At 40.0% G+C, this 23,015-nt stretch overlaps 1 protein-coding gene and 1 long non-coding RNA gene across 3 annotated transcripts in view; one reads left to right on the top strand and one right to left on the bottom strand.

The window, feature by feature from the left end:
- Nucleotides 1-23,015, top strand: part of klhl2 (kelch-like family member 2) — a 147,828-nt gene that overhangs the window by 53,192 nt on the left and 71,621 nt on the right. For both annotated transcript variants that reach the window (XM_043698470.1, XM_043698465.1), the window contains exon 5: nt 7,226-7,388. In XM_043698470.1, coding sequence (XP_043554405.1) covers nt 7,226-7,388 — 163 coding nt within the window. The remainder of the gene's footprint in view (nt 1-7,225; nt 7,389-23,015) is intronic.
- The window catches only part of LOC122553987, a 48,466-nt gene that overhangs the window by 2,911 nt on the left and 22,540 nt on the right, over nt 1-23,015 (bottom strand). The window contains exon 2 of the long non-coding RNA XR_006312899.1: nt 1,150-1,251. This is a non-coding gene — a long non-coding RNA (uncharacterized LOC122553987). The remainder of the gene's footprint in view (nt 1-1,149; nt 1,252-23,015) is intronic.

Below are 23,015 nucleotides of genomic sequence, written 5' to 3' on the forward strand. Positions count from 1 at the left end.
AAATGGGTTTTGGAAATCCAAAGATCTTGCATCACTTGTTTCCCCTTTGTCTATCCTGCATGTTAACTCATAAAAGAATTTGGATAAATTTGTCAGACATATATTTTATCCTTCATGACGCCACGCTGGCTCTATTTGATTATATTACATATTTCTAAATGCATCGATATGCTAGTGGTTGAGGTAGACAAGTGGGGATGAAATTTTATTCAGAGAAGAGTGAGGTGATGTATTTTGACAAGAGGAATGGGGCAGGCAATATTTATTACCTATGGTTCTAAAGAGTGGGGAAAGACCAAGGGATCTAGAGGTTCATTTGTGTGGATCTTTGAATGTGGATGTATTGAGAGAGTAGTTAGCAGAGATTTGGGATCTTGGGCTGCATCCATTGAGGAAAGTAGCCTTAGGTAAGCAAAGCTGGAAATGTGTTGCTGGAAAAGCGCAGCAGGTCAGGCAGCATCCAGGGAACAGGAGAATCGACGTTTCGGGCATAAGCCCTTCTTCAGGAAGGGCTTATGCCCGAAACGTCGATTCTCCTGTTCCCTGGATGCTACCTGACCTGCGCTTTTCCAGCAACACATTTCCAGCTCTGATCTCCAGCATCTGCAGACCTCACTTTCTCCTCTTAGGTAAGCAGAGGGCTGACTGCCATTTGTGGAAACAATATACTAACAGGGACTGAAAATGTCTTCAGTTAGCTCAGTCACCCTGGTGGGGGGGTGGCATTAAGGTTGTCTCTGGCTTGACAGACCACCACCTGTCTCTCTCTTTCCCTGGCCTGTCTGAGGAGCCTTTACCTTTGTCTTCCTCATTCAGGTTTCCTCTTGCTCCTGCATCTTCTTGGCCAGCATAATGCCACTTTGGTGACTGAGATTTTGAAGGCCGCACCACACCACTTTTGTGTGGGACAGCCCATCTGGTTTATATTTCTGCATGGCAGTGTGTGACCATCCAGGAATCAGAACCTCCTTTTCAGAAGGTCTGTGGTCTGTTCTACATTGGCCCTCACTGAAGTGTGAGGAGTGCTGTGTATCTCCTGGCAGCTGTCTGACGATTTCAGAGGTACCATCAGATAAGGATGAAGAGGATATCCCTTGTTGCCTAGCAACCATTCTTGTGTGGGCTGAGGGTTTTCAAAAGAGGCTGTACCTGTGAGTAGTCCAGAATGTACAAGTCATGGCTATTCCCTGGATATTTAGCGCAGACCTGCTTTAGTTGGCTGTTGTGATCACCAACGATTTGAACATTAACCTGTTAGAGAAATTGAGATTAAGCAATACGTTACAGTGTGAACAGTACTGTGGATAGATATTGAGAGCACTCAAACAGTGTGAATATGCTGATTGCCTTGACATGCAGCACAAAGCAGTTAGGCTTCTGGCAGCATGCTGTGTGCTGCAAGTCTATCCCCACTGTTTTGTTTTCTTAAGTTAACTGACTTGAATGTCGGACTCCGCAGTCCTGACTCTTGAGGTTTTCTGATGACTTGCAATCTCTCTGTGGTTGCACAACCCTTCACTGAAATGCTGAAGGCTTGGCTAATAAAGTACAGGTAGTTCTTTTGTAAAGCAAAAGTTGCTCACTTGTGCAACCCTGTGTTAATGAAAAATCAAGCTTTAGAAACAGCGCTTAGTGTTGGTGATGTAATCACATTAGAGCCAACACACATTTCAAAAGTTCACGCGTTGAAACAGTGTCCCCAGTTGGTCAATCGTGTTATAGTGAATTTGGGTTAATGAAACACACATTAGAGCAGAACGACCTGTACTTCTCTGTTTTTGTCTGAGAGGATAATGTTTTGGATAAGTAATATGGAAGTTTGAACCTATACTAGGTAGCTTGAATGTGAGAAGCTCTTCAGTGAACAGGACCATTTATCCATAAAGGAGGTCAATAACTCACTGCTATTAATCTCCTCACAACAGCAGGGTACATACCATACACCTTCCACACTTCAATTCTCTGCAATTCCACCATGCTAGATACCAAGGCCTTTGATAAGTGAATATTGTCACTAATGCTGTTTTTTAAACACATTCCATTTAAACAATTAGGTTTGTCTCTTAAGCTCTCCCTCAGAGCTTTCAAAGACTTCTGTAAATCATTCTGTAAACCTTTGATAACTCTTTATACTTCCAAATTACCCAGATTATTTTATTAGAAATACCTGTATAAACATGTTGAAAATACTCAGGCCTGGCAGCATCGGTGCCAAGAGAAACCATTAATATTGCAGCTCTGTGACCTTTTGTCAGAACTGGAAAACATGCATTAGAGATCTGACCCGTGCAAGCAAGTATAGCTGCAGGAAAAGGCAAAAAGCAGGGAAAGTAAGATATATGTTAGGATGGAAGGTGGTAATGACTTAACTAACAGAACATTTGCTGACATAGTCAGAGGAAATATTTTTTAAAATGCTATTTTGATCTAAAGGCATTGAATCCTTATGTCCCAAAGATTGTAATTAAAAGGATGAAGTGCTGTTCTTTGAGATTTTGTTGAGTACCAACAGGAGGCCAAGGGCAAAGGAGGTCAGTGAAAGTGGGGAGTACAAGTAAAATTGTCTTGAACTTCAGGGACATGTTCATGGAGTGAATGGAGGCACTAAGCTAAATGATCACCTGAGATAAATTTGGTGTCCCTAATCTAGATTAGACAGTGTCATGGACAGTGAATACGGTTCACTAAATTGAAAGAAATGCAAGTCTGTCACTGTTTTACTTGGAAGGCATATTTGAGCCCTTGGAGGTCGTTGGAAAGGAGGAGATAAAAGGGCATATGTTGTATCTTCTCAGCTAAATGTGCAGGTGCTTTAGGGAAAGAGTGGTGTCTTGGGGCTAGTTGAGTGAACCAGGGTTTTGTGGAGAGGGCACACTGACTTTGGAATACAAATCCTTGGAAGAGGAAGGCTGGGAAAGTTATTTTGGGGAAAAGTCACATTGAAGCTGGATCGAGAACAGAATTGTGAAAAATGTACTGGATATTGTCATTGGTCCTGTCAACTACAATGTACGGCACTGTTTGATTAACTTTCTGATACAACTATCAGCTTCAGAGAGGAACTGAGTAGGATTGAATAAAGCATATTCTATATATCCCAAGAAAAGACAGGATCAATACAGGTTGCAATGGCACCACCTTTTATGTGGAGGGAAATTGGAAATAAAATAATTTTCTCGGTGTTCAGCTGAGGAGGGTCGTAGTGGATGCAACTAATTGGCCCTCCATTCAAATACATGAACAGTCTTTGGGCCATCATTAAGGGCAGGAAACCAAAGGTGGTGCAAGTCATCAAAAAAGTTGGGAGTATAGGTTGGAAGAACCTGAACAAAAGGAGAAGAAATGGAGTTGAGATTGGAGGAAATCAGTGTTGTACGGTAAAGGTGAGTTATAACAATGGATCTACCAGGTCAGTTTATGGATCTTGAGAATGAGGTAGAAGTGGGCAGTGCAAGCCTGTGGAACTGTGGTTGGGTAGTGATGTCGAGAGTTGATGTGGTCAATGACTGCCTTGGCATTTGTAGTCCATGGTGGAATTTTGGTCTGGAAAAGCAAGGATGAGATGATCAGAGAGTTGGTGTTAATCATTTGCTATGTGGAATATTTTATTTTCACTTGCGACAGCGCCATCTTTGTCAGTAGGTCTAATGACAAGGAAAATGTTGGATCTGAGAGAACGAGTGCTACATGTTCAGAGGAAAATTGGTTCGACTGTGAGAGAAATTGAGTTGGCTCATGTCACCATGCCAGCTCCTGATGAAATGCTGTCGAGATGTGGACAGAGGGGAGAGGATCCAGACAGAATAAGAGTTCTGAATGTGGGAGAAAAGGCAGATGAAGTTGGAGCTGAGGTAAGACTCCTGGCTAATGAAGCAATCACCTGAGGTGAAAGTGACAATAGAAGAGTTCAGCATTGTGCAAGAGTTTGAAATTCATTGTTATCGATGTTAAGGAAATAAAGCTGAGGCAATAAGTGAACCATTAGAGTGAATAGTGAAAACATTGTGAGGCGGTAAGGTTGAAAGAAACAGAGTTGGGATTCAGATGCTTCCATCATTTAACATGATCATGGCTGAACCTGTATCTCAATTCTGACATTGGCTCTCTCCTCAAGTCTTTTGACAACTATAGCTTTTAGACATCCATCTATTTCTGTTGTGACCTCCACAAACTTCTCTAGTAGAAAATTCCACTGATACAGCATTTTTTGGAGTGAAGGATTTCTCCTCATCTCAGACGGAAATGCACGACCACACATCCTTAGTGTCCCCTTTGTTTTAGAGCCCCTTGTCAGAGGGAACATAATTCCTGCGTCCAGTATGACCAGCACTGTCAGAATTATATACATTCTAGTAAAATTCCCACTCATTCTAAACAACTAATACAGGCCCATTTGACCTAATTTCCTCCGTCATATGACAAACTGCTACCCCATGAATAAATCTGGTGAACATTCTTCCTACTGTGGCAGGCGTATCTATTTATGGTGCCTCCTGTTTTTGTTTGACCAATTACATCTGCAGTGTTTTTTTTTAATTTGGCGTGTTGAAAGGCTGCTGACTAATTGTTGGATCTGTAAGGAACTTGAGTCCTGGTTGTCAATCAAGATTGATTCTGTTCTGAGGCAACTTTGCCCACCTGTGTGTTCAGGAATAGGATGTCTGACTAGGTTTTGCACTAATTGTAGTGTCCCATTTGCTGTCCTAAATGCGAGCAGTCATATCACAGATGCAAATTGAGGTTGATGTTCTGATTGATGTATCTTACTGTTGCACATAGTGGTGTCCTTAACTCATGAGCCAACTTACAGCTTGATTTAAATATTCCAGAGAATATTCTGTGCCGCTTGGTAAACTCAAATTCTAAAGTTCCACTGATAGGATATGGAAAAATTAAAGATCCATTAATTCTGACGTCAGATAACTTTAAGCAGCATTTATTACAATAATAAACAGCGGCAATGCGACTTCCTTGGGATGTTTAAAACAAAAATGGCCAATTTGAAGGTGAACTTTGCAAAATTCCCCTAACTTCATACCTCTCAATTAAAGTATAGTCCTGAGAGGAAGAGGAATGGTAAAAAGGTGAAAAATCATCCATGGCTTAATAAGGAAGTCTAGGATGACATAAAGGCAGTAACTCTGGCATTTCATTCTGCAACGTTAGTGGCACACTGGAGGGTTAGGAGAACTTGAAACATCAGCAAAGGGTTACTAAAGACAAAATCAAAATGAACAACAAAAGGAAACTAACTGAAAACCTAAGCACGGATACCAAAAGCTTTTATAAATATATATTTTAAAAAAAGAGGATGGTGAAAGTAAATGCTGGGGTTTTAGATTATAAAATAGGTGAGGTAATAATGGGAAACTCATATCGCGGAGGCATTAAACTGGTATTTTGTCTCGTTTTCGCAGTGGAATATAATGGTTTCTTCACAAAACTTCAGTTACTACTGAGGTTCGTGTTGAAATAGCTATAATGAGGGAGAAGGTATTAAGTGAACTGATGGGATTAAAGGCACACAAGGCCCCAGGGCCTGATGGCCTGCACTCTAGGGTATTAAAGAAGATGGCAGCACTAATAATTGATGCATTAGTTGTAATGTTCCAAAATTCCCCGGATTCTGAAAATGTACCAATGGATTGGAAATATTCAAGAAAAAGATAGGCAAAAACTGGGCAACTATAGACTAGTTAGTTTGACCACTATAATGGGGAAGTTGCTTGTGTCCGTCATAAAGGAGGGGATAACTGAACACGTGGAAAAACAAAGCTCAATTCACCAGTGTCAGAATGGTTTCATGATCAGCAAGTTGTTTGACAAACTTTGTGTCCTTTGAACATGTAACCAGCAAGGTGGATATTGGAGATCCAGTGGATGTGGTACATCTAGACTTCCAGAAGGCTTTTGGCAGGTGCTGCATAAAAGGCGGATCCAGGAGGTTAGATCCCAGGGAATTAAAGGTAGAATATCGGCTTGGATAGAGGATTGGCTAGTTGACTGACAGAAAGCAGAGGGTCCGGATAAATGGATCCTTCTCTGGATAGCAAATTGTAACTGGGGGCTGCCACGGTGGTCATTTCTATGTAAATGATCTATAAGTAAGCACGGACTGTAACATAGCAAAATTTGTGGTTTATACTAAAATAGGTAGGAAAGAAGACAGTGATGAGAGAGAGAGAGAGAGAGTGTTTACAATAGACACTGATCGGCCAGGAGAATGGACCAGAATTTGGCAGATGGAGCTTAATGTGGATTAGTGAGAGGTTTTTTCTTTTGGCCGGAAACGTAAAAGGGCAAATTATTATTAAAATAGGAAGCAGCTTCAACCTGTGTCAGGGTAGAGGGATCTGGGTGTCTTTGTTTATGAATCATAGAAAGTAGGTATACAGGTGCAGCATATAGTAAGAAAGGCAAATAGAATCCTGGCATTTGTTGCAAAAGGACTGGATTGTAAAAGTAAAGAAGTGTTGTTATAATTACATAAAGCGTTGGTGATACCACATCTGGAATATTATGCCTAATTTTGGTCTCTTTACTTGAAGGATATGGTGACACTGAGGCAGTTCAGAAGAGGTTCACCACATTGATTCCAGGGATGAAAAGGCATATGAGGAGCGGTTGACTAGTTTGGGCTTGTACTCACTGGTGCTCAGAAGAATGAGGGGGATTCTGATTGAAGTGTATAAAATGTCAAAGGGGAAGTTGGACTTGGAACAGTTGTTTCCCCTGTGAAACAGTCTTGAACAAGAGGTCATGAATATAGAGTATGTTCAAAACTGAGATGAGCAGAAACTACTACTCTCTGCGGGCTGTGAATCTGCAGAACTCACTGCCCCAGAGTGCAGTGGAAGCAGAATCAACCAATAGATTCAAGAAAGAAATACATAGGTCTATGACGAAATGCGAAATAGAGTTATGGCGAGCAGAAAGGAGAGTGGAGTTGAGACCAGGATAAGATCAGTTATGATTATGTTAAATAGTAGAGCAGGTTTGAAGGGCTGAATTGCCTGCTCCTGCTAATAATTCCTATGTTTCTATATTCCTATAATGTAAACAAGCAAAAAGAAAAGTCTAGTTTAGATCTTTTAACTTGTATTTGTGCCATCTAATTATGGGATTCTTAGCATGTGATTTCTTCCTGTCAACATGTGCAGTAACTTTAATTGTTTGGATGTTGATGCCTTGTGACAGATTGAAATGTGTTGCCATTTTTTAACAGGTATTACTTCCAGCAGCAGGATTACTGCAGTTACAGGATGTGCGAAAGACCTGTTGTGATTTCCTAGAGTCCCAGCTTCATCCTTCTAATTGTTTAGGGATTCGAGCTTTTGCTGATATGCATGCCTGCACTGAACTCTTGAACCAAGCCAACAAGTATGCAGGCAAGTACTGTTCAAAACAGCTCAATGTCTTTTAAACCAACTAAATAGTCAAGAATTAATGTAATATGCATCATTTAGGTAACTTGTTGAATTTATTTTATGTATGTACTACATATTAGAGAATACTAGACTACATATTGATGCAGAAACCCAAAATTTGTATTTGCCTGGTCAGCTTGATGAAATGACTGCAAGAACTTGAAAACTGCACACGCACAAATTTTCCTAGTTGTTAGGAATAGTTGCAGGATTGATGGTTATCTTCTATTGCCTATTCCAGATGCACAAAATTGAACAGGTTGAGACATTTTGTTGTAGAATAGACAAGTCTTAGAGCTTACCCTGATAAGATATACACAGTTATGATTGACTTGGACAGTTTTGACTCGAGAGAGTTTTCACATGTTGGATGACTTAAAGCAAGAGTCTATAAAATGTAATAACAGAAAATACTGAGGATACTCTGCCTGTCTCGTGGCATCTTTGGAGAGAGAAACAGTAGGGATGATTTTTTTTAAAAGAAGTACCAGTTTAAACTATTACGGTTATATTTATTATCCATTTAAACATTAACAGGTGTGGTTACTAGTCTATGGAGAGGAAAAGATGAACTTTTGAAGCTGTTTCAGTTTTAATAATATCAATTTAATATTAATTTATACAGATTATTCAGTACTTTATTTTGTAATTCAAGATGGTGCCAGAATGTGGTGACAATATCCACTTTTCACTGTAGCTGGGTACAAGTAACAATATGTCAAATAAATCTAAAATAAATAAATCTATTTAAAACAAAATGCCAATACTTTTTTCAGCTTTGCATTTTAAATTATACTCAGTAATGACAAAAACTCATAAATCTACAGGATAACTGTCACAACAGTTTGCATAATATCCTCAAACATTACTCATGCTTTTCCCAAAAAACTCACTTGCCTACAACATTTTTAAAAATATTTTAAATGTTAGATACACTGCATTACCAAAAAGGTCAACACCTATCGATTAGCCATTTACTATTTTACAACCCTAAGAAACAAGGATTAATGTTTTGAGTCCGACGTGACTCTACTTCTGTAGACCAGCTTAGTTTCTGCGGTACATCGTGTTTTTACTTCAGATCTCCCATACCCTTAGTATGTTGCTTCTATGCTGCAACATAGAAGTTGATAACGAATACATCCAGTAGGGAAATGAGGAGGTGTTTTTTTTTCAGAAAGTAGTTACAATGTGAAACATGATACTGCATAGAGATTGAGGCACATTGCTTAGGTGCTTTAGAAGGAAACTGGATAAGTTCATGAGAGAAAAAGGAGTTGAAAAGATGTGCTGAAGGATAAATGAGGTAATTGGGGTGATAAGAGATTAATTTGGATTATTTAAAAAAACCCCACAGAATATTGGTGCTGAATGGCCTAGCGTGCTGTATCTCACTTGATTTGGAGTTGCTGGTGTTGGACTGGGGTGTACAAAGTTGAAAATCTCTCAACCCCAGGTTATAGTCCAATAGGTAAACCTATTAGACTATAACCTGGTATTGTATGATTTTTAACTTTGCATCTCCCTTGTGAATCTGGGCTGTTGGAACAGATTTACTTGATCATAACCAGGGCCCAGCCTTTTCTCATTTGTCTTCTGTTTAGAGTCCAGTGATCCTCCTTCATAAATTGTGAAGAAGAGACCCTGGACATGAACCATTAACTCTGTTTTCTCTTGTCAGACGCTACCAGACCTGCTGAGCTTTGCCAGCAATTACTTCAATTTTTGTTTGTTTCTGATCTTTAGCATTGGAGTTCTTTGTTTTATTTTCTCATCTGGTGTTCACACTAAGACATTTTATAGTTTGGGCCCCTGATTTGGAGCAGGGGATGTGCAAAGTCAGTTGTACCAATCCAGCTTGTCCTAGCTGAAATAAGTAACATTAAAGATATTAATTACAATTTACTGTCATGCCAGATTCGTTAAAGGTGTCTAAATATTATGTTAATTAATAGTCCATTTCTAAATCATCCTCCCAAAAAAGTGTTTTTGTCCTCAAAAGCTCAGAAGGCCTTTCTAGTTTTCAAATTCTGTAACTGTCTGAATAAAATTTGCAATATTTTACAAATAAAAATTAATCTAGTTGCCTTCTTCCAAGTTATTTAGCAATATTTGGCAATCCATGTAAGATTCTGTAAATCTGTTTTTTAGATTAGAATCAGTCTGACCATTGTGGCACAGACAGTCTCACATAGGGAAGCTCACACCTTCGATATGTTATCTGGGCCAACATGACACCAATTGTTGAAGTTCACTTGAGAATGTAACTTTTTAAAAAAATGTTTTGCGATTTTCATAGGAAAGAACTGAAACTAACATGGTCATTCTAACAGATGAGAGACTTAACAAACATCCCAGGTCTCTTTCAATATATAATTTCAGTTACACCACACTGTAAACTTTTTGTACGTTGCAATCTTATACTCCACAACCACCTGATGAAGGAGCAGCGCTTCCAAATAAACCTGTTGGACTATAACCCTGATGTTGTGATTTTTAACTTTGTACACCCCAGTCCAACACTGGCATCTCCAAATCATGTCTTAGACTTGGCGTCTTTAGCATGGTTGGAGACTGTGATTAATAATGTGTATATTTGTTGCCATGTAGGCTTACTGGGTTACAGCTTGAAAGCTGCGGAGTACCACAGTATGCTTCAACTTATTTCGTTCAAAGTTAATTATTCAAATTTATATAATTCTCCATAAGTAAAATTACTTTAGAGTGTAAAGCACTTTAGAGTGTAAGTGTGATTTATTTGCTGAATTGATAAATTGATTGCAATTTTTCCTTTGGCATCCGCAATGAGATTTGTGTCAATCTAATCAATTATGCATGAATGCTAACTTAGAGAGAGAGAGAGCATTTGAGCAACAGAGACACTGCCTGACCTCCTTATGGATGCCAAGTTTGTTTGTAGGTTTTTGTTGCCCTTTCACTGAGGTCAGTTATGTCTGTTCAGACAAGGAGCTGGGACTTCAATTACAATTCAACACTCCCTGGTAGGAAAGCTGTGGAACCCTGTTATTTTAACAATTTCTTGATTGAAAGAGTTCAACATGATTTTTGTTTGTTTCTAGAACTTGGCTTAAAATCCAGCCAGGCCAGTATTCTGTTTATCAAGGCCAACTTCTAGGCTACAAGAATCTATTAAGTAGCATAGTTGCTTAGCTTAACATTAGTCATGGTTTTAACTGAATAGTTTCCCATATTGTTTGGTTGAGGAAATAGCAAGAAGTTAAGAGGATGGTGTCCATGGTGATATCTTGCAGCGAGGGTGTCCAGTCTTTTTGACCAAGATTAAAACGCAATTTTCTGTGTAGGAACTGTAAAGGATAAAGAAATTTGGAGGGGGGGACGTACTGCTGTGATGTGCTGTGAATATTTTCATCTTTTAAAAATACATTTATGTTGACATTTTTTTATGTAACATGAAAATACGTCAACTCTTAATTACTTATGTTACACTTTTGAACAAACAAACTAAATGATTTTTGTAAACCTTTTTGGAATGAGTGGAGGATACAGAAAATGTTTAGTATTCTGGGTGCAAACTGAGAATTGAAATAAAAACAAAGGTTTAAAAGTTTTTTTTTTAAAATCTACTCTTTTTGATATTGCAATAAACAGGTAAAATGTAATTTTATTTCCTTTTTGTGAATCAACGGTTGAGTCTGAAAACCTTTGTAAATCTGGACAGATATCTTGGAATTAATGAAAAATGTTTGAAGGTACTGATTGTTCTGGAGCAGCCATGAAACAGAGTTCTCTATTGATGTTGATTTTCTCCTCTCTGTCCCCTTAGCAACCAGTAAATATTGCAGAAAGAGCTTACGTAATGCCTTTTTTAGTTGCATTCTCCATTTTTCAGCTGCTTGCAAATTACATTCTAGCAAATTAATAGTCCTCTGCTGATTTTGAGTGGGTTGGTTTATTTACTATGCAACCAGCTAACAATTATAATTTTTACATTTCTCTTCACACATTTTGGTGCCTGCTGATTGTTGTCTTTACAAATGGTGTTTTCAGAGCCACACTATTGTCTGTTTAATATTACCACTGCACATGATTTGTTTTTTTAAAAATAGTGAGCTATCTAACCTGCTCAGTTTATTCATGTTAAAATTTTATTGGGAAGAGCCAAATGTTTGTAATGCATGAATCTGTTTCCTTCTATATATATGTTTTAATGAGGCAGGCATATCTCCAGTCAATGCATATTGCAATTACCCATCTGACCCCTTTTGTGTAAGAGTAAATACTTGAATAAAATTCATTCTGACTGAAGACACATTCAATATTCAGCCACTGTATTTCATACAGATCAACATTTTGGTGTTTTGTGAATGTTTACATTCAGGCAACCAACTTTGCCATTATATTTATGACAAACAGTTATTTACATGGTTTCTATTTTACAGCTTTAAAATAAAGCTATAAATTCAAAAAAAGTTTTAATGTCAACATTTTTTGTGAAATGAGAATAAGTCATCTCTTAAATACTTGTGCTGCACTTTAGCAAAGAATTTTTTAGCTGTGGGGAGACAGGAAATATTCAGGATCCTGGATGGGCTACAGGAACGGGCAAATTACCAAGGTATTAAAGGAACAATATTCAAAATTAATGTGCAGCAGCCTAACTTAATATTTTAAACATGGAGATGTTCATGAATACATTATCCTTAATTGACGACTGTGTCATCAATACCAGTAGGCAATGACCCATAAACTAAACTGGCTCTATGGGAATGAAAATTGACTGTGCTTTCCTTTATTGATCAGAGCATTGAGTATAGGAGTTGGGAGGTTATGTTGTGGCTGTACAAGATATTGGTTAGACCACTTTTGGGATATTGTGTGCAATTCTGATCTCTCCCTCCTTTAGGAAGGATGTTATGAAACTTGAAAGGGTTCAGAAAAGTACAGCACGGTACAGGTCCTTCGGCCCACGATGTTGTGTCTAGCATTTATCTTAATCTAAGTTCGACCTAACCTACATACTCCTCAATTTACTGCCATCTATTTGCTTATCCAGCAGTCGCTTAAATGTCCCTAATGTCTCTGACTCTACTACCAACGCTGGCAGTGCATTCCATGCACCCACCACTCTCTGCGTAAAGAACTAACTTCTGACATCTCCCCTATACCTTCCTTCAGTCACCTTAAAATCATGACCCTCTCATGACAGCCATTTCTGTCCCGGGGAAATGTTTCTGGCTATCCACTCTATCATTACCTTGTACACCTCTATCAAGTCATCTCTCTCCTTCTCCCCAGTGTGAAAAGCCCTACCTCACTCAATCCAGGCAGCATCCTGGTAAATCTCCTCTGCACCCTCTTGAAAGCATCTGTATCCTTTCTATAATGAGACGACCAAACTGGACACAATATTCCAAGTGTGGTCTAACCAGGTTTTATAGAGCTGCAGCAAAACGTTGCGGCTCTTAAAGTCAATCCCCTTGTTAGTGAAAGCCAAAACACTATATGCCGCCTTAACAACTCCATCAACTTGGGTGGCAACTTTGAGGGTTCTATATATGTGGACCCCAAGATCCTGCTGTTCCTTCATACTGCCGAGATTCCTATCTGTAACCCTGTATTCAGTATTCAAATTTGACCTTCCAAAATGAATCATTTTGCATTTAGCCAGGTTGAATTCCATGTGCCACTTCTCAGCCCAGGTCTGTATCCTGTCAATGTCTAGTTGTAGTCTGCAACAGCCCTCGACACTATCTACATCATCGTTGGCAAACTTACTAACGCACCGTTACACTTCTTCATCCAACTCATTTATGAAAACTACAAAGAGCAGAGGCCCAAGAACAGATCCCTGCGGGACACCACTGGTCTCTGACCTCCAGGCGGAATACTTTCCATTTGCTACCACTCACTGTCGTCTTTTGGCCAGCCAATTCTGTATCCAGACACCCAAATTTCCCTGCATCCCATACCTCCTAACTTTCTGACTAAGCCTACTGTGGAGAACCTTATAAAATGCCTTACTGAAGCCTATCTCCACCACATCCACTGCTCGATCTTCATCAACTTGTCTCGTCACATCCTCAAAGAACTCCAGGATTGTGAGGCATGACCTGCCCCTCATAAAGCCATGCTGACTATCTTTTTAATTAAACTATGTTTTTCCAAATAGTAATAAATCCTATCTCTCAGAATCCTTTCCAGTACCTTGCTTACTACAAGTCTGTAATTCCCAGGGATTTCTCTGTTTCCTTTCTTGAACAGAGGAACAACATTCACCTCACTACAATCATCCGGTACTACTCCCATGGAGAGTGAGGATACAGAGATCATCACCAGAGGCACAGCAATCTCATTTCTCACTTCCCGTAGTAACCTTGGATATATCTGGTCCGGCCCAGAGGACTTATCTATCTTGATGTTTTCCAAAATTTCTAGCACATCCGCTTTCTTAATATCAGTCTGTTCAAACCTATTAGCCTGGGCCACGGTGTTCTCACTATCAACAAGGTCCCTCTCTCTAGTGAATACAGAAGCAAAGAACTCATTAAAGGCCTCCCCGACCTCTTCACACCCCAGGCACAAGTTCCCTCCACTAATCCTGATTGGTCCTTCCCTCTCTCTGATCATCTCTTATTCCTCATGTAAATATAGAGTGCCTTTGGATTTCCCTAATCCTTTTTGCCAAGGCTTTTTCGTGCCCCCTCCTAGTTCTCAGTTCATTTTTGAGTTGTTTCCTAGCTATCCTGTAGTCCTCTAAAGCTTGCCAGACTCTTGCTTCCTTCTTCCTCTTGACAAGAAGCTCCTCTTCTCTTGTCATCCAAGGCTCCTTCACCTTAGCATTCCTTGCCTGTTTGAGTGGGACAAAGTTATCTAACTCTCTCCACAAGTGCTCCTTAAACAGTCTCCACATTTCAGTTGTGCATTTCCTATAGAACAATTGTTCCCAATTTATACTCCACAGCTCCTGTCTAATAGCAATATAACTTTCCCTCCCCCAATTTCCAAAGATGTTGCCAGGCATGGAGGGTTTGAGCCATAGGGAGAGGCAGAATAGGCTAGGGCTGTTCTCCCTGGAACATGGATGCTGAGGGCCAACCTGATAGATGTTTATAAAATCAGGAGGGGCATGAATACGGTAAAATAGGTAAGGTCTTTTCCTTTGGGTTGGGGGAGTCCAGAACTAGAGGGCATAGGTTTGGGTGAGGGGGGAAAGATTTAAAAGGGAATTAAGGGGCAACTTTTTCATGCAGAGAGTGGTGTATGTATGGAATGAGCTGCCAGAGGAAGTGATGGAGACTGGTACAATTACAATATTTAAAAGGCATTTGGATGGGTACATGACTAAGAATGGTTTAGAGGGATATGGGCCAAGTGCTGGGAAATGGGACTAGATTAATTTAGGGTATCTGGTCGGCATGGACAAGTTAGACTGTTCCATGCTGTACATCTCTATGACTCTAATTTTCTGAAAATGTGTGTGTTGCCAAGCTAAGATGGCCACTACATTTGCAAGTCGTGTCAATGATGTCAGCAAAAATAATCTTTTCAAATATTCTGAAGTAATGAGGCCATAAACAGATTTTGTGTATTTCAAACAATTCCTTCCATGGATTGTAGTTCTGACCTTTTGAGTGCTAGAAGCTTGCAAACAAGGAGCAATTTTCAACTATCTCCTGAGAGTGAAAAAGGCAAGTTCTAATACAAGAAATGACCTAGATCCACTAAATCAGCTATTGAACTGAAAGCTGACCAGCATTACAGATGACATCATGTCACTGTTGCCATAAAGACCACGTCTTTTTGTTTGTGTTTCTTAATAGTGCACTGAAATGAGAAAAAGAGCTGTTTTAAAACAATGGATTGCAAAGACTGCTGCATGTTTCTGAAAGAAAATAATGCCACTCATTGCAAACACCATTTACATAGTTGCTGTTTTAAGGAGTGGTGGGATAAGGTTACAGAAGAACTGGAGCAGAAGGCTTGTGTACAGATAGAACTTTGGTTGTTGGCAGCAAGTGACCGATGGATTTGTTGAGTAGTGACCAGTTATGAATGAGAGAGGTCTTCTGCTTATGAACAATTAAATGGTGTATGGAGAAGGATTCACATTTTTGGTTTGTTGGAAGCTGTTTTGGGGTAGAAGTGACCTTTACAAGAACGACAGATTGCACCTAAATTGGAAGGGGACTAATATACTGGCAGGTAGATTGGCTAGAGCTGCTTGGGAGGATTTAAACTAGTAAAGTGGGGGGGGTGGGGTGGGGCAGCTTAATGTTCCAGGATACAAATGCTACAGGAAGGATAGAAAAGGAGGCAAGAGAGGAGGGGAAGTGGCATTTTTGATAAGGGATAGCATTACAGCTGTGCTGAGGGAGGATATTCCCGGAAGTACATCCAGGGAAGTTATTTGGGTGGAACTGAGAAATAAGAAAGGGATGATCACCTTATTGGGATTGTATTATAGACCCACTAATAGTCAAACTTGTAAGGAGATCTCAGTTATCTGTAAGAATAATAGGGTGGTTATGGTAGGGGATTTTAACTTTGCAAACATAGACTGGGACTGCCATAGTGTTAAGGGTTTAGATGGAGGAGAATTTGTTAAGTGTGTACAAGAGCATTTTCTGATTCAGTATGTGGATGTACCTACTAGAGAAGGTGCAAAACTTGACCTGCTCTTGGGAAACAAGGCAGGGCAAGTGACTGAGGTGTCAGTGGGGGAGCACTTTGGGGCCAGCGACCATAATTCTGTTAGTTTTAAAATAGTGATGGAAAAGGATAAACTAGATCTAAAAGTTGAAGTTCTAAATTGGAGGAAGGCCAATTTTGATGGTATTAGGCAAGAACTTTCAAAAGCTGATTGGGGCAGATGTTTGCAGGTAAAAGTACGGCTGGAAAATGGGAAGCCTTCAAAAATGAGGTAAAGAGAATCCAGAGAAAGTATATTCCTGTCAGGGTGAAAGGATGACTAAAGAAATTGAGGGTTTGGTTAAGAAAATGAAGGAAGTATGTGTCAGGTATAGACAGAGATCGAATGAATCCTTAGAGTATAAAGGCAATTGGAGTATACTTAAGAGGGAAATCAGGAGGGCAAAAAAGGGGACATGAGATAACTTTGGCAAATAGAATTAAGGAGAATTCAAAGGGCTTTTACAAATACATTAAGGACAAAAGGGTAGCTAGGGAGAGAATAGGGTCCCTCAAAGATAAGCAAGGCGGCCTTTGTGTGGAGCCCCAACAGATGGGCCAGATACTAAACGAGTATTTTGTATCAGTGTTTACTGTGGAAAAGGACATGGAAGATTATAGAATGTGGGGAAATACATGGTGACATCTTGAAAACTGTTTGTCTTACAGAGGAGGAAGTATTAGATGTCTTGAAACGCATAAAAGTGGACCTGATCAGGTGTACCCTAGTACTCTGTGGGAAGCTAGGGAAGTGATTGCTGGGCCCTATGCTGAGATATTTGTATCATCGATCGTCACAGGAGAGGTGCCAGAAGACTGGAGGTTGGCAAATGCGGTAGCATTATTTAAGAAAGGTGGTAAGGATAAACCACGGAATTCTAGACCAGTGAGCCTGATGTTGGGCAAGTTGTTGGAGGGAATCCTGAGGGACAGGATGTACATGTATTTGGAAAGGGAATGACTGATTAGAGATAGTCAACATGGCTTTGTGCGTGGGAATTCATGTCTTACAAACTTGATTGAGTTTTTTGAAGAAGTAACAAAAAGGATTGATGAGTGCAGAGCTTGGACTTCAGTAAGGCGTTCGACAAGGTTCCCCATGGGAGATGATTAGCAAGGTTAGATCTCATGGAATAAAGGAAGAACTAGCCATTTGGATATAGAACTGGCTCAAAGGTAGAAGACAGAGGGTGGTGGTGGAGATTTGTTTTTCAGATTGGAGGCCTGTGACCAGTGGAGCGCCACAAGGATCGGTGCTAGGTTCACTACTTTTCGTCATTTATACAAATGATTTGGATGTGAGCATAAGAGGTATCGTTAGTAAGTTTACAGATGACACCAAAATTGGAGACGTAGTGGACAGCGAAGGAGGTTACCTCAGATAACAACGGGCTGAGAAGTGGCGGTTGGAATTTAATTTACATAAATGCGAGGTGCTGCATTTTGGGAAAGCAAATCTTAGCAGGACTTGTACACTTAATGGTAAGGTCCTAGGGAATGTTGCTGAACAAAGAGAACTTGGAATGCAGGTTCATAGCTCCTTGAAAGTGGAGTTGCAGGTAGGAGAGTGAATAAGGCGTTTGGTATGCTTTTCCTTTATTAGTCAGAATATTGAGTACAGACGTTGGGAGGTCATGTTGCGGCTGTGCAGGAGATTGGTTAGGCCAATGTTAGAATATTACGTGCAGTTCTGGTCTCCTTCCTATCAGAAAGATGTTGTGAAACTTGAAAGGGTTCAGAAATTATTTATAAGGATGTTGTCAGGGTTGGAGGATTTGAGCCAGGGGAGAGGTTGAATGAGCTGGGACTGTTTTCCCTGGAGTGTTGGGGGCTGAGGGGTGACCTTCTAGAGGTTTATAAATTCATGAGGGGCATGGATAGGATATATAGACCAAATCTTTTCCCTGGGTTGGGGCAGTCCAGAACAAGAGGCCATAGGTTTAGGGTGAGAGGGGAAAGATATGAGAGACTTAAGATTAGATTAGATTAGATTAGATTACTTACAGTGTGGAAACAGGCCCTTCGGCCCAACAAGTCCACACCGACCCGCCGAAGCGCAACCCACCCATACCCCTACATTTACCCCTTTAACCTAACACTACGGGCAATTTAGCATGGCCAATTCACCTGACCCGCACATTTTTGGATTGTGGGAGGAAACCGGAGCACCCGGAGGAAACCCACGCAGACACGGGGAGAACGTGCAAACTCCACACAGTCAGTCGCCTGAGTCGGGAATTGAACCCGGGTCTCTGGCGCTGTGAGGCAGCAGTGCTAACCACTGTGCCACCGTGCCGCCCACAAAGGGGCAATACTTTCACGCAGAGGGTGGTATGTGCATGGAATGAGCTGCCAGAGGAAGTAGTGGAGGCTAGTACAATTGCAACATTTAAAAGGCATCTGGATGGGTGTATGAATAGGAAGAGCTTGGAGGGATCTGGAGTGGGTGCTGGCAGGTGGGACTAGATTGGGTTTGGATATCTGATCAGCATGGACGAGATTGACCGAAGGGACTCTTTCTATGCTGTACATCTCTATGACTGGTTTTTAGGTAGCTGAGTAGCTTAGAGCTGTGACCAAGATATAAAAGAGACTTGGGACCATCAGAAGTGCGCTTGATTTTCTGCAGACAAAGCCAATTGATGCCTCAAGAAAATCAGTTTACTTTAGCATTTGGCAGTTGCTTTAAGTTGTGACTGTTGATTAATAAGTCAAGGCATTATAAATGTGAATAAGTCAAATCAGTGGAAACATCTGGAGAAAAATGACTTAGAAGCAGCATTCTGAACAGCACAGGAATCATCATAAACAGCTCAGTGACCCTCATGAACAGGAACCACTGAACTGCTTTCCTGTGTGTGTGTGTGTGTGTGTGTGTGTGTGTGTGTTTACACACATGCAAAGGGGTGTCGATAAAGGATTGGCATTTTAATTTGTAGAGTTATATGCTGACAGTTAATAATTGTTAGCCTGTAGTTAGTGTCTAATCACTTTTAATAAATAGTAATCATTACTAAGCGCAGAAACTTGGTCTGCGATCTAAAAGCCTACTAAATTGAGGAATTTTGCATATTTTTAAAAATGATTGATTTTGTCATAACTGAGTGTAGTGGGGTTTGACTTGAGCACACTACTCCACTGAGTTGTAGTAATCACTTAAATCTTAAGAAACTTCAAGGAACGATGCGTCCCATCTGTACGGCCTGGACTCTTGCACTGCCAATTTCTCTTGCCCTGTCTATATTTTCTTGCCATAATCTTTGAGTCATTTTTAGCTGTATTATTTGTGAATGTTCGCGTGTGTTTGGGCTTTGTGTAATTGTGATCTTTTTTTTTGTTCTCCGTTTGTTCAAGAATAAGTTTGTTTACACTGAAATGTTATTTTTCTGTTCATGATGAAACATTGTGCAAAATACTTTTTGTCCAGGATAGCATTTCTAGAGGCTTCCGAACAGGAGGTTGGTGGGCTAGAAGATGAGGACCGGGGCGTTTTGTCCTTATTGCCATTGGAGGGGTGGGGTTCAAGGGTGGAGGTGCAGGAAGTGTAGGAGATGCCCTGGAGGGCATCATCAACCACGTGGGAGGGGAAATTGTGGTCTTTGATGAAGATCTGGGGGTCAGTGGGGTGGAAGGTGAGGACCAGGGAGAGTTCTGTCCTTGTTGCGATTGGAGGGCTAGGGTTCAAAGACAGTCAGGCAAATTGAACATCTTGGTAGCGTAATTGGGAAGTGATACATTGGGCTGTGCTTGTGGAATATTGAGGCTCAATTATTGGTGCATGCTCCCCAATTGAATCATGATACTAACGAGATGTACCAGCTCATTTTTATCTATGTTAAGCTTCGAGGAGCTGAGATTAATCAGAATTTTAATTGCTTGCAACATACATAATTAAATGCTTTAAAAACTTTGAGAGGTATTTTGGCATTCAGCATTTCAAGTGAGATGTCTGAGAGGTTGGGTAGTAAGATTCGACCTGGTAATTAAGAGATCCCAGTGAAAGACTGTGTGCTTCAGTTGACTCTGCAGCAAACAAAACCAGTCCCTCCTCATTGGGTAATCACAAAACAATTAGATAAATTGATTTGCAATTTTGACCTCAAAATTAGTAAGCAATGCTTGTACAAGAAATTGACACTGTTCTCTGCAGCTGAGAACGAGAGTTCAGTCTGCTTGGATACATGCCCAATGCCAGGGTTTAGAACATCTGCTCAGGGATGGAATGCAGTTTGCATTGAGAGGAAGAACAGTTCTAGAAGGATCCACACAAGTACTGATGATGTACATTGGAATAGGAAAGATGTTTTGCTTGGAGAGCATGAACAGCTCGAGGTTAAATTTAAAAACCTGATGTCAAAGATGATGATCTCTGGATTATTAGCTGTGTCGCAAGCAAGATGGCATTGGCTAAATAAGATTAGGAAATTGGTATGGCTTAGAGACAGGTGTGAGGGAAATAGGTTTCAGTTCATGGGGCAATGGAACCAGTTCTGGAGAGCATGGCAGCTATACTGTTGGGCTGCTCTTTACCTGAACTGTATGCAGACCAGTGTTCTTGTGAACTGTGTAATTAGATTGGTAGAGAGGGCTTTGAATTGTAGAAGCAAAGGATCATGTGACGTGATGTGGTAAATTCAAGAGAAACATCAATAATAGAGCAGGCTCGGAATGGGTAATACTAGCTAAAGTTGGGCAGCATGCGAGAGAGTGTAAAACCTTAAGAGTCAACCAGCTGACAAAGCCAGGGATTGCAAAAATGGAGCTAAAAGCTTTGCATCTGAATGCATGCATCATTGATAACAAATTGGATGAATTGGTGGCATAGAACTACATACATATACTGTGTCTTAATGGCTGTAACAGAGACATGGTCGAAAGGTGACTGTTGGCTAATACTGAAGAATTGAAGATTCTTATATTTTGCAATGATAGGAATAGGTGAACCTTGGTAAAAGTGTTATAATGAAGTGATGGTCAAGTTGATTAAGTTGAGCTGGGAAACTAGATTTAAATGTAACAACATGGAGTGGCATACCTTTAAGGAGATGGTTAAAAGCTCTTTGCAAAAGTCTGACCTGGTGAAAAAGAGATTTTATTTTAAAGGATGAATCATCCATGGTTAAATTAGGAAGCTTAAGAATAGTATCAAATTTAAAGAAACACCAGACAGTTCTGCAAACATTGGTGGTAGGTCAAAACGTTTTAAGCATCAGCAAAGAAACACTCTTGAAAACAAAAAAGTAGGAGGAATTAAAGTAGAATGAAAAAGCTAGCTTAAAATGAGCGTTTCTAACGTGTCTAAACAAGAGAAGAATAGCTGAAATGAGTGATGGTCTTCAAGCGGGCGAGTCCAGTGATTACTGATGGTAAGCAAAGAAATTGTGGTGATGTTGAGTAGGTATTTCATGTCTGCATTCTCTACAGGTAACTAAGAAAACTTCCCAAAGATACTTAAAAATCACAAGGGAGGAAGTTGAACAATCACCATCACCAGGGAATAGGTACTGGGGAAACTATTAGACCTAAAGGCTAACAAGTTCCTAGACTTATTGATGCATTGTAAGGTTTTAAAGGGATAATGGCTAAGTTAAGCTTAGAGTGCAATGACTCTTCTTCAAAAGTGTTCCAAAGAAGTGTCATTGGACTTGAGACTTTAACTGTTTCTCTCCCCACAGATGTGCTAGATCTGCTAAGTTTCTCCAGCACTTTGTTTTTAAATTGATAATCATAGAAGATTGGTTAGCTACCAGGAAGCAGGGAGAAGGAATAGTTTTGGCATTGTCAGATAGGCAAGCTGGAACCTTTGCACACACAGTAACACCTGTAAGTTAGGAAGTTGGAGGATTCATAGAATCTGGTGAAATTATAATTACTCGGAAGGTAGAATTGAGCAAACTGATGAACCTGCGGTTTCATCAGTTTCTGGATCCTGATGGACTTCATTATAGGATCTCAGAAGAGGTAGCTAGTAAAGGTAGTAGATGTGTTGGTGTTAATTTTTCAAAATTCATTAGATATTGGAAAAGTTCCATTAGACTAGGAAGTCTTTAAACTACTTGTAAGGGTTATATAGTTCCTCTCTTCAAGGGAGAAATGCAGGAAAGTATAGGCCACTTAGCCTCACATTTGTTGTGGTTAGTTGTTAAGAGTTGATCGTTAAGGAAGTTATAACTGGGCATTTTGTAAAACTCAAGATAATGGCAGAAGACATAAATATATATTCTAATCCTAACCCTAACCCAATGCTAGTATGGAGTTGGTTATTTGAGTAGTGAAATCCATGTTCAAATGGAATACCAGATGGGATTTTCATTGGAACCTCATTATCATGGTATTAATTGTGAAAGAGTGCAACTTAAAGCACCATGTTTCTAGCTCACAAAGCCTCACTTTGAATGATCTATTTAACAAGTGTCAATGGTAAAGATCAAAACTTGGGAAATCCCCTCCACGGCAACCTCCGATGGATTGTTGCACCTCTTATAGCTTGCCTTTTAAAGACATCCTCTCAGGATTGATGCCACAAACAATGTGGTTGAGAAAAAGACTTTAAAAGACCCATAAATAAAATGCTATAATGATCAGTATCTAAACCTCTATCATTGGTTATTACCTGATAACCTTGTTCGTGCTATAGGGAGGCAAAGATAGAAATGGCTGGAGAAATGGTGTGGCATGCCATTTGGCAATCGACTTTCTCCTGAAAGTCGAGACCAAAACTATGTTGTAAGCTAAGTAAGACAGCCAGGATTTAATGCAGTATTTTTGCTCGGAAAATATTGTAGCACAAGAAGTGTGTTAGCTGCAGCTTATTTACAAATAAAATAGCAAAGAAACTATAACCCGTGTATTCCTCTAAGGATTTTGTAACTTTGTCACAATGTTACTTCAAAACCAATGCCTTTAGATGCATTCACA

The sequence above is a fragment of the Chiloscyllium plagiosum genome, chromosome 1 (assembly GCF_004010195.1).
Source record: "Chiloscyllium plagiosum isolate BGI_BamShark_2017 chromosome 1, ASM401019v2, whole genome shotgun sequence".
Taxonomy (NCBI): Eukaryota; Metazoa; Chordata; class Chondrichthyes; order Orectolobiformes; family Hemiscylliidae; genus Chiloscyllium; species Chiloscyllium plagiosum.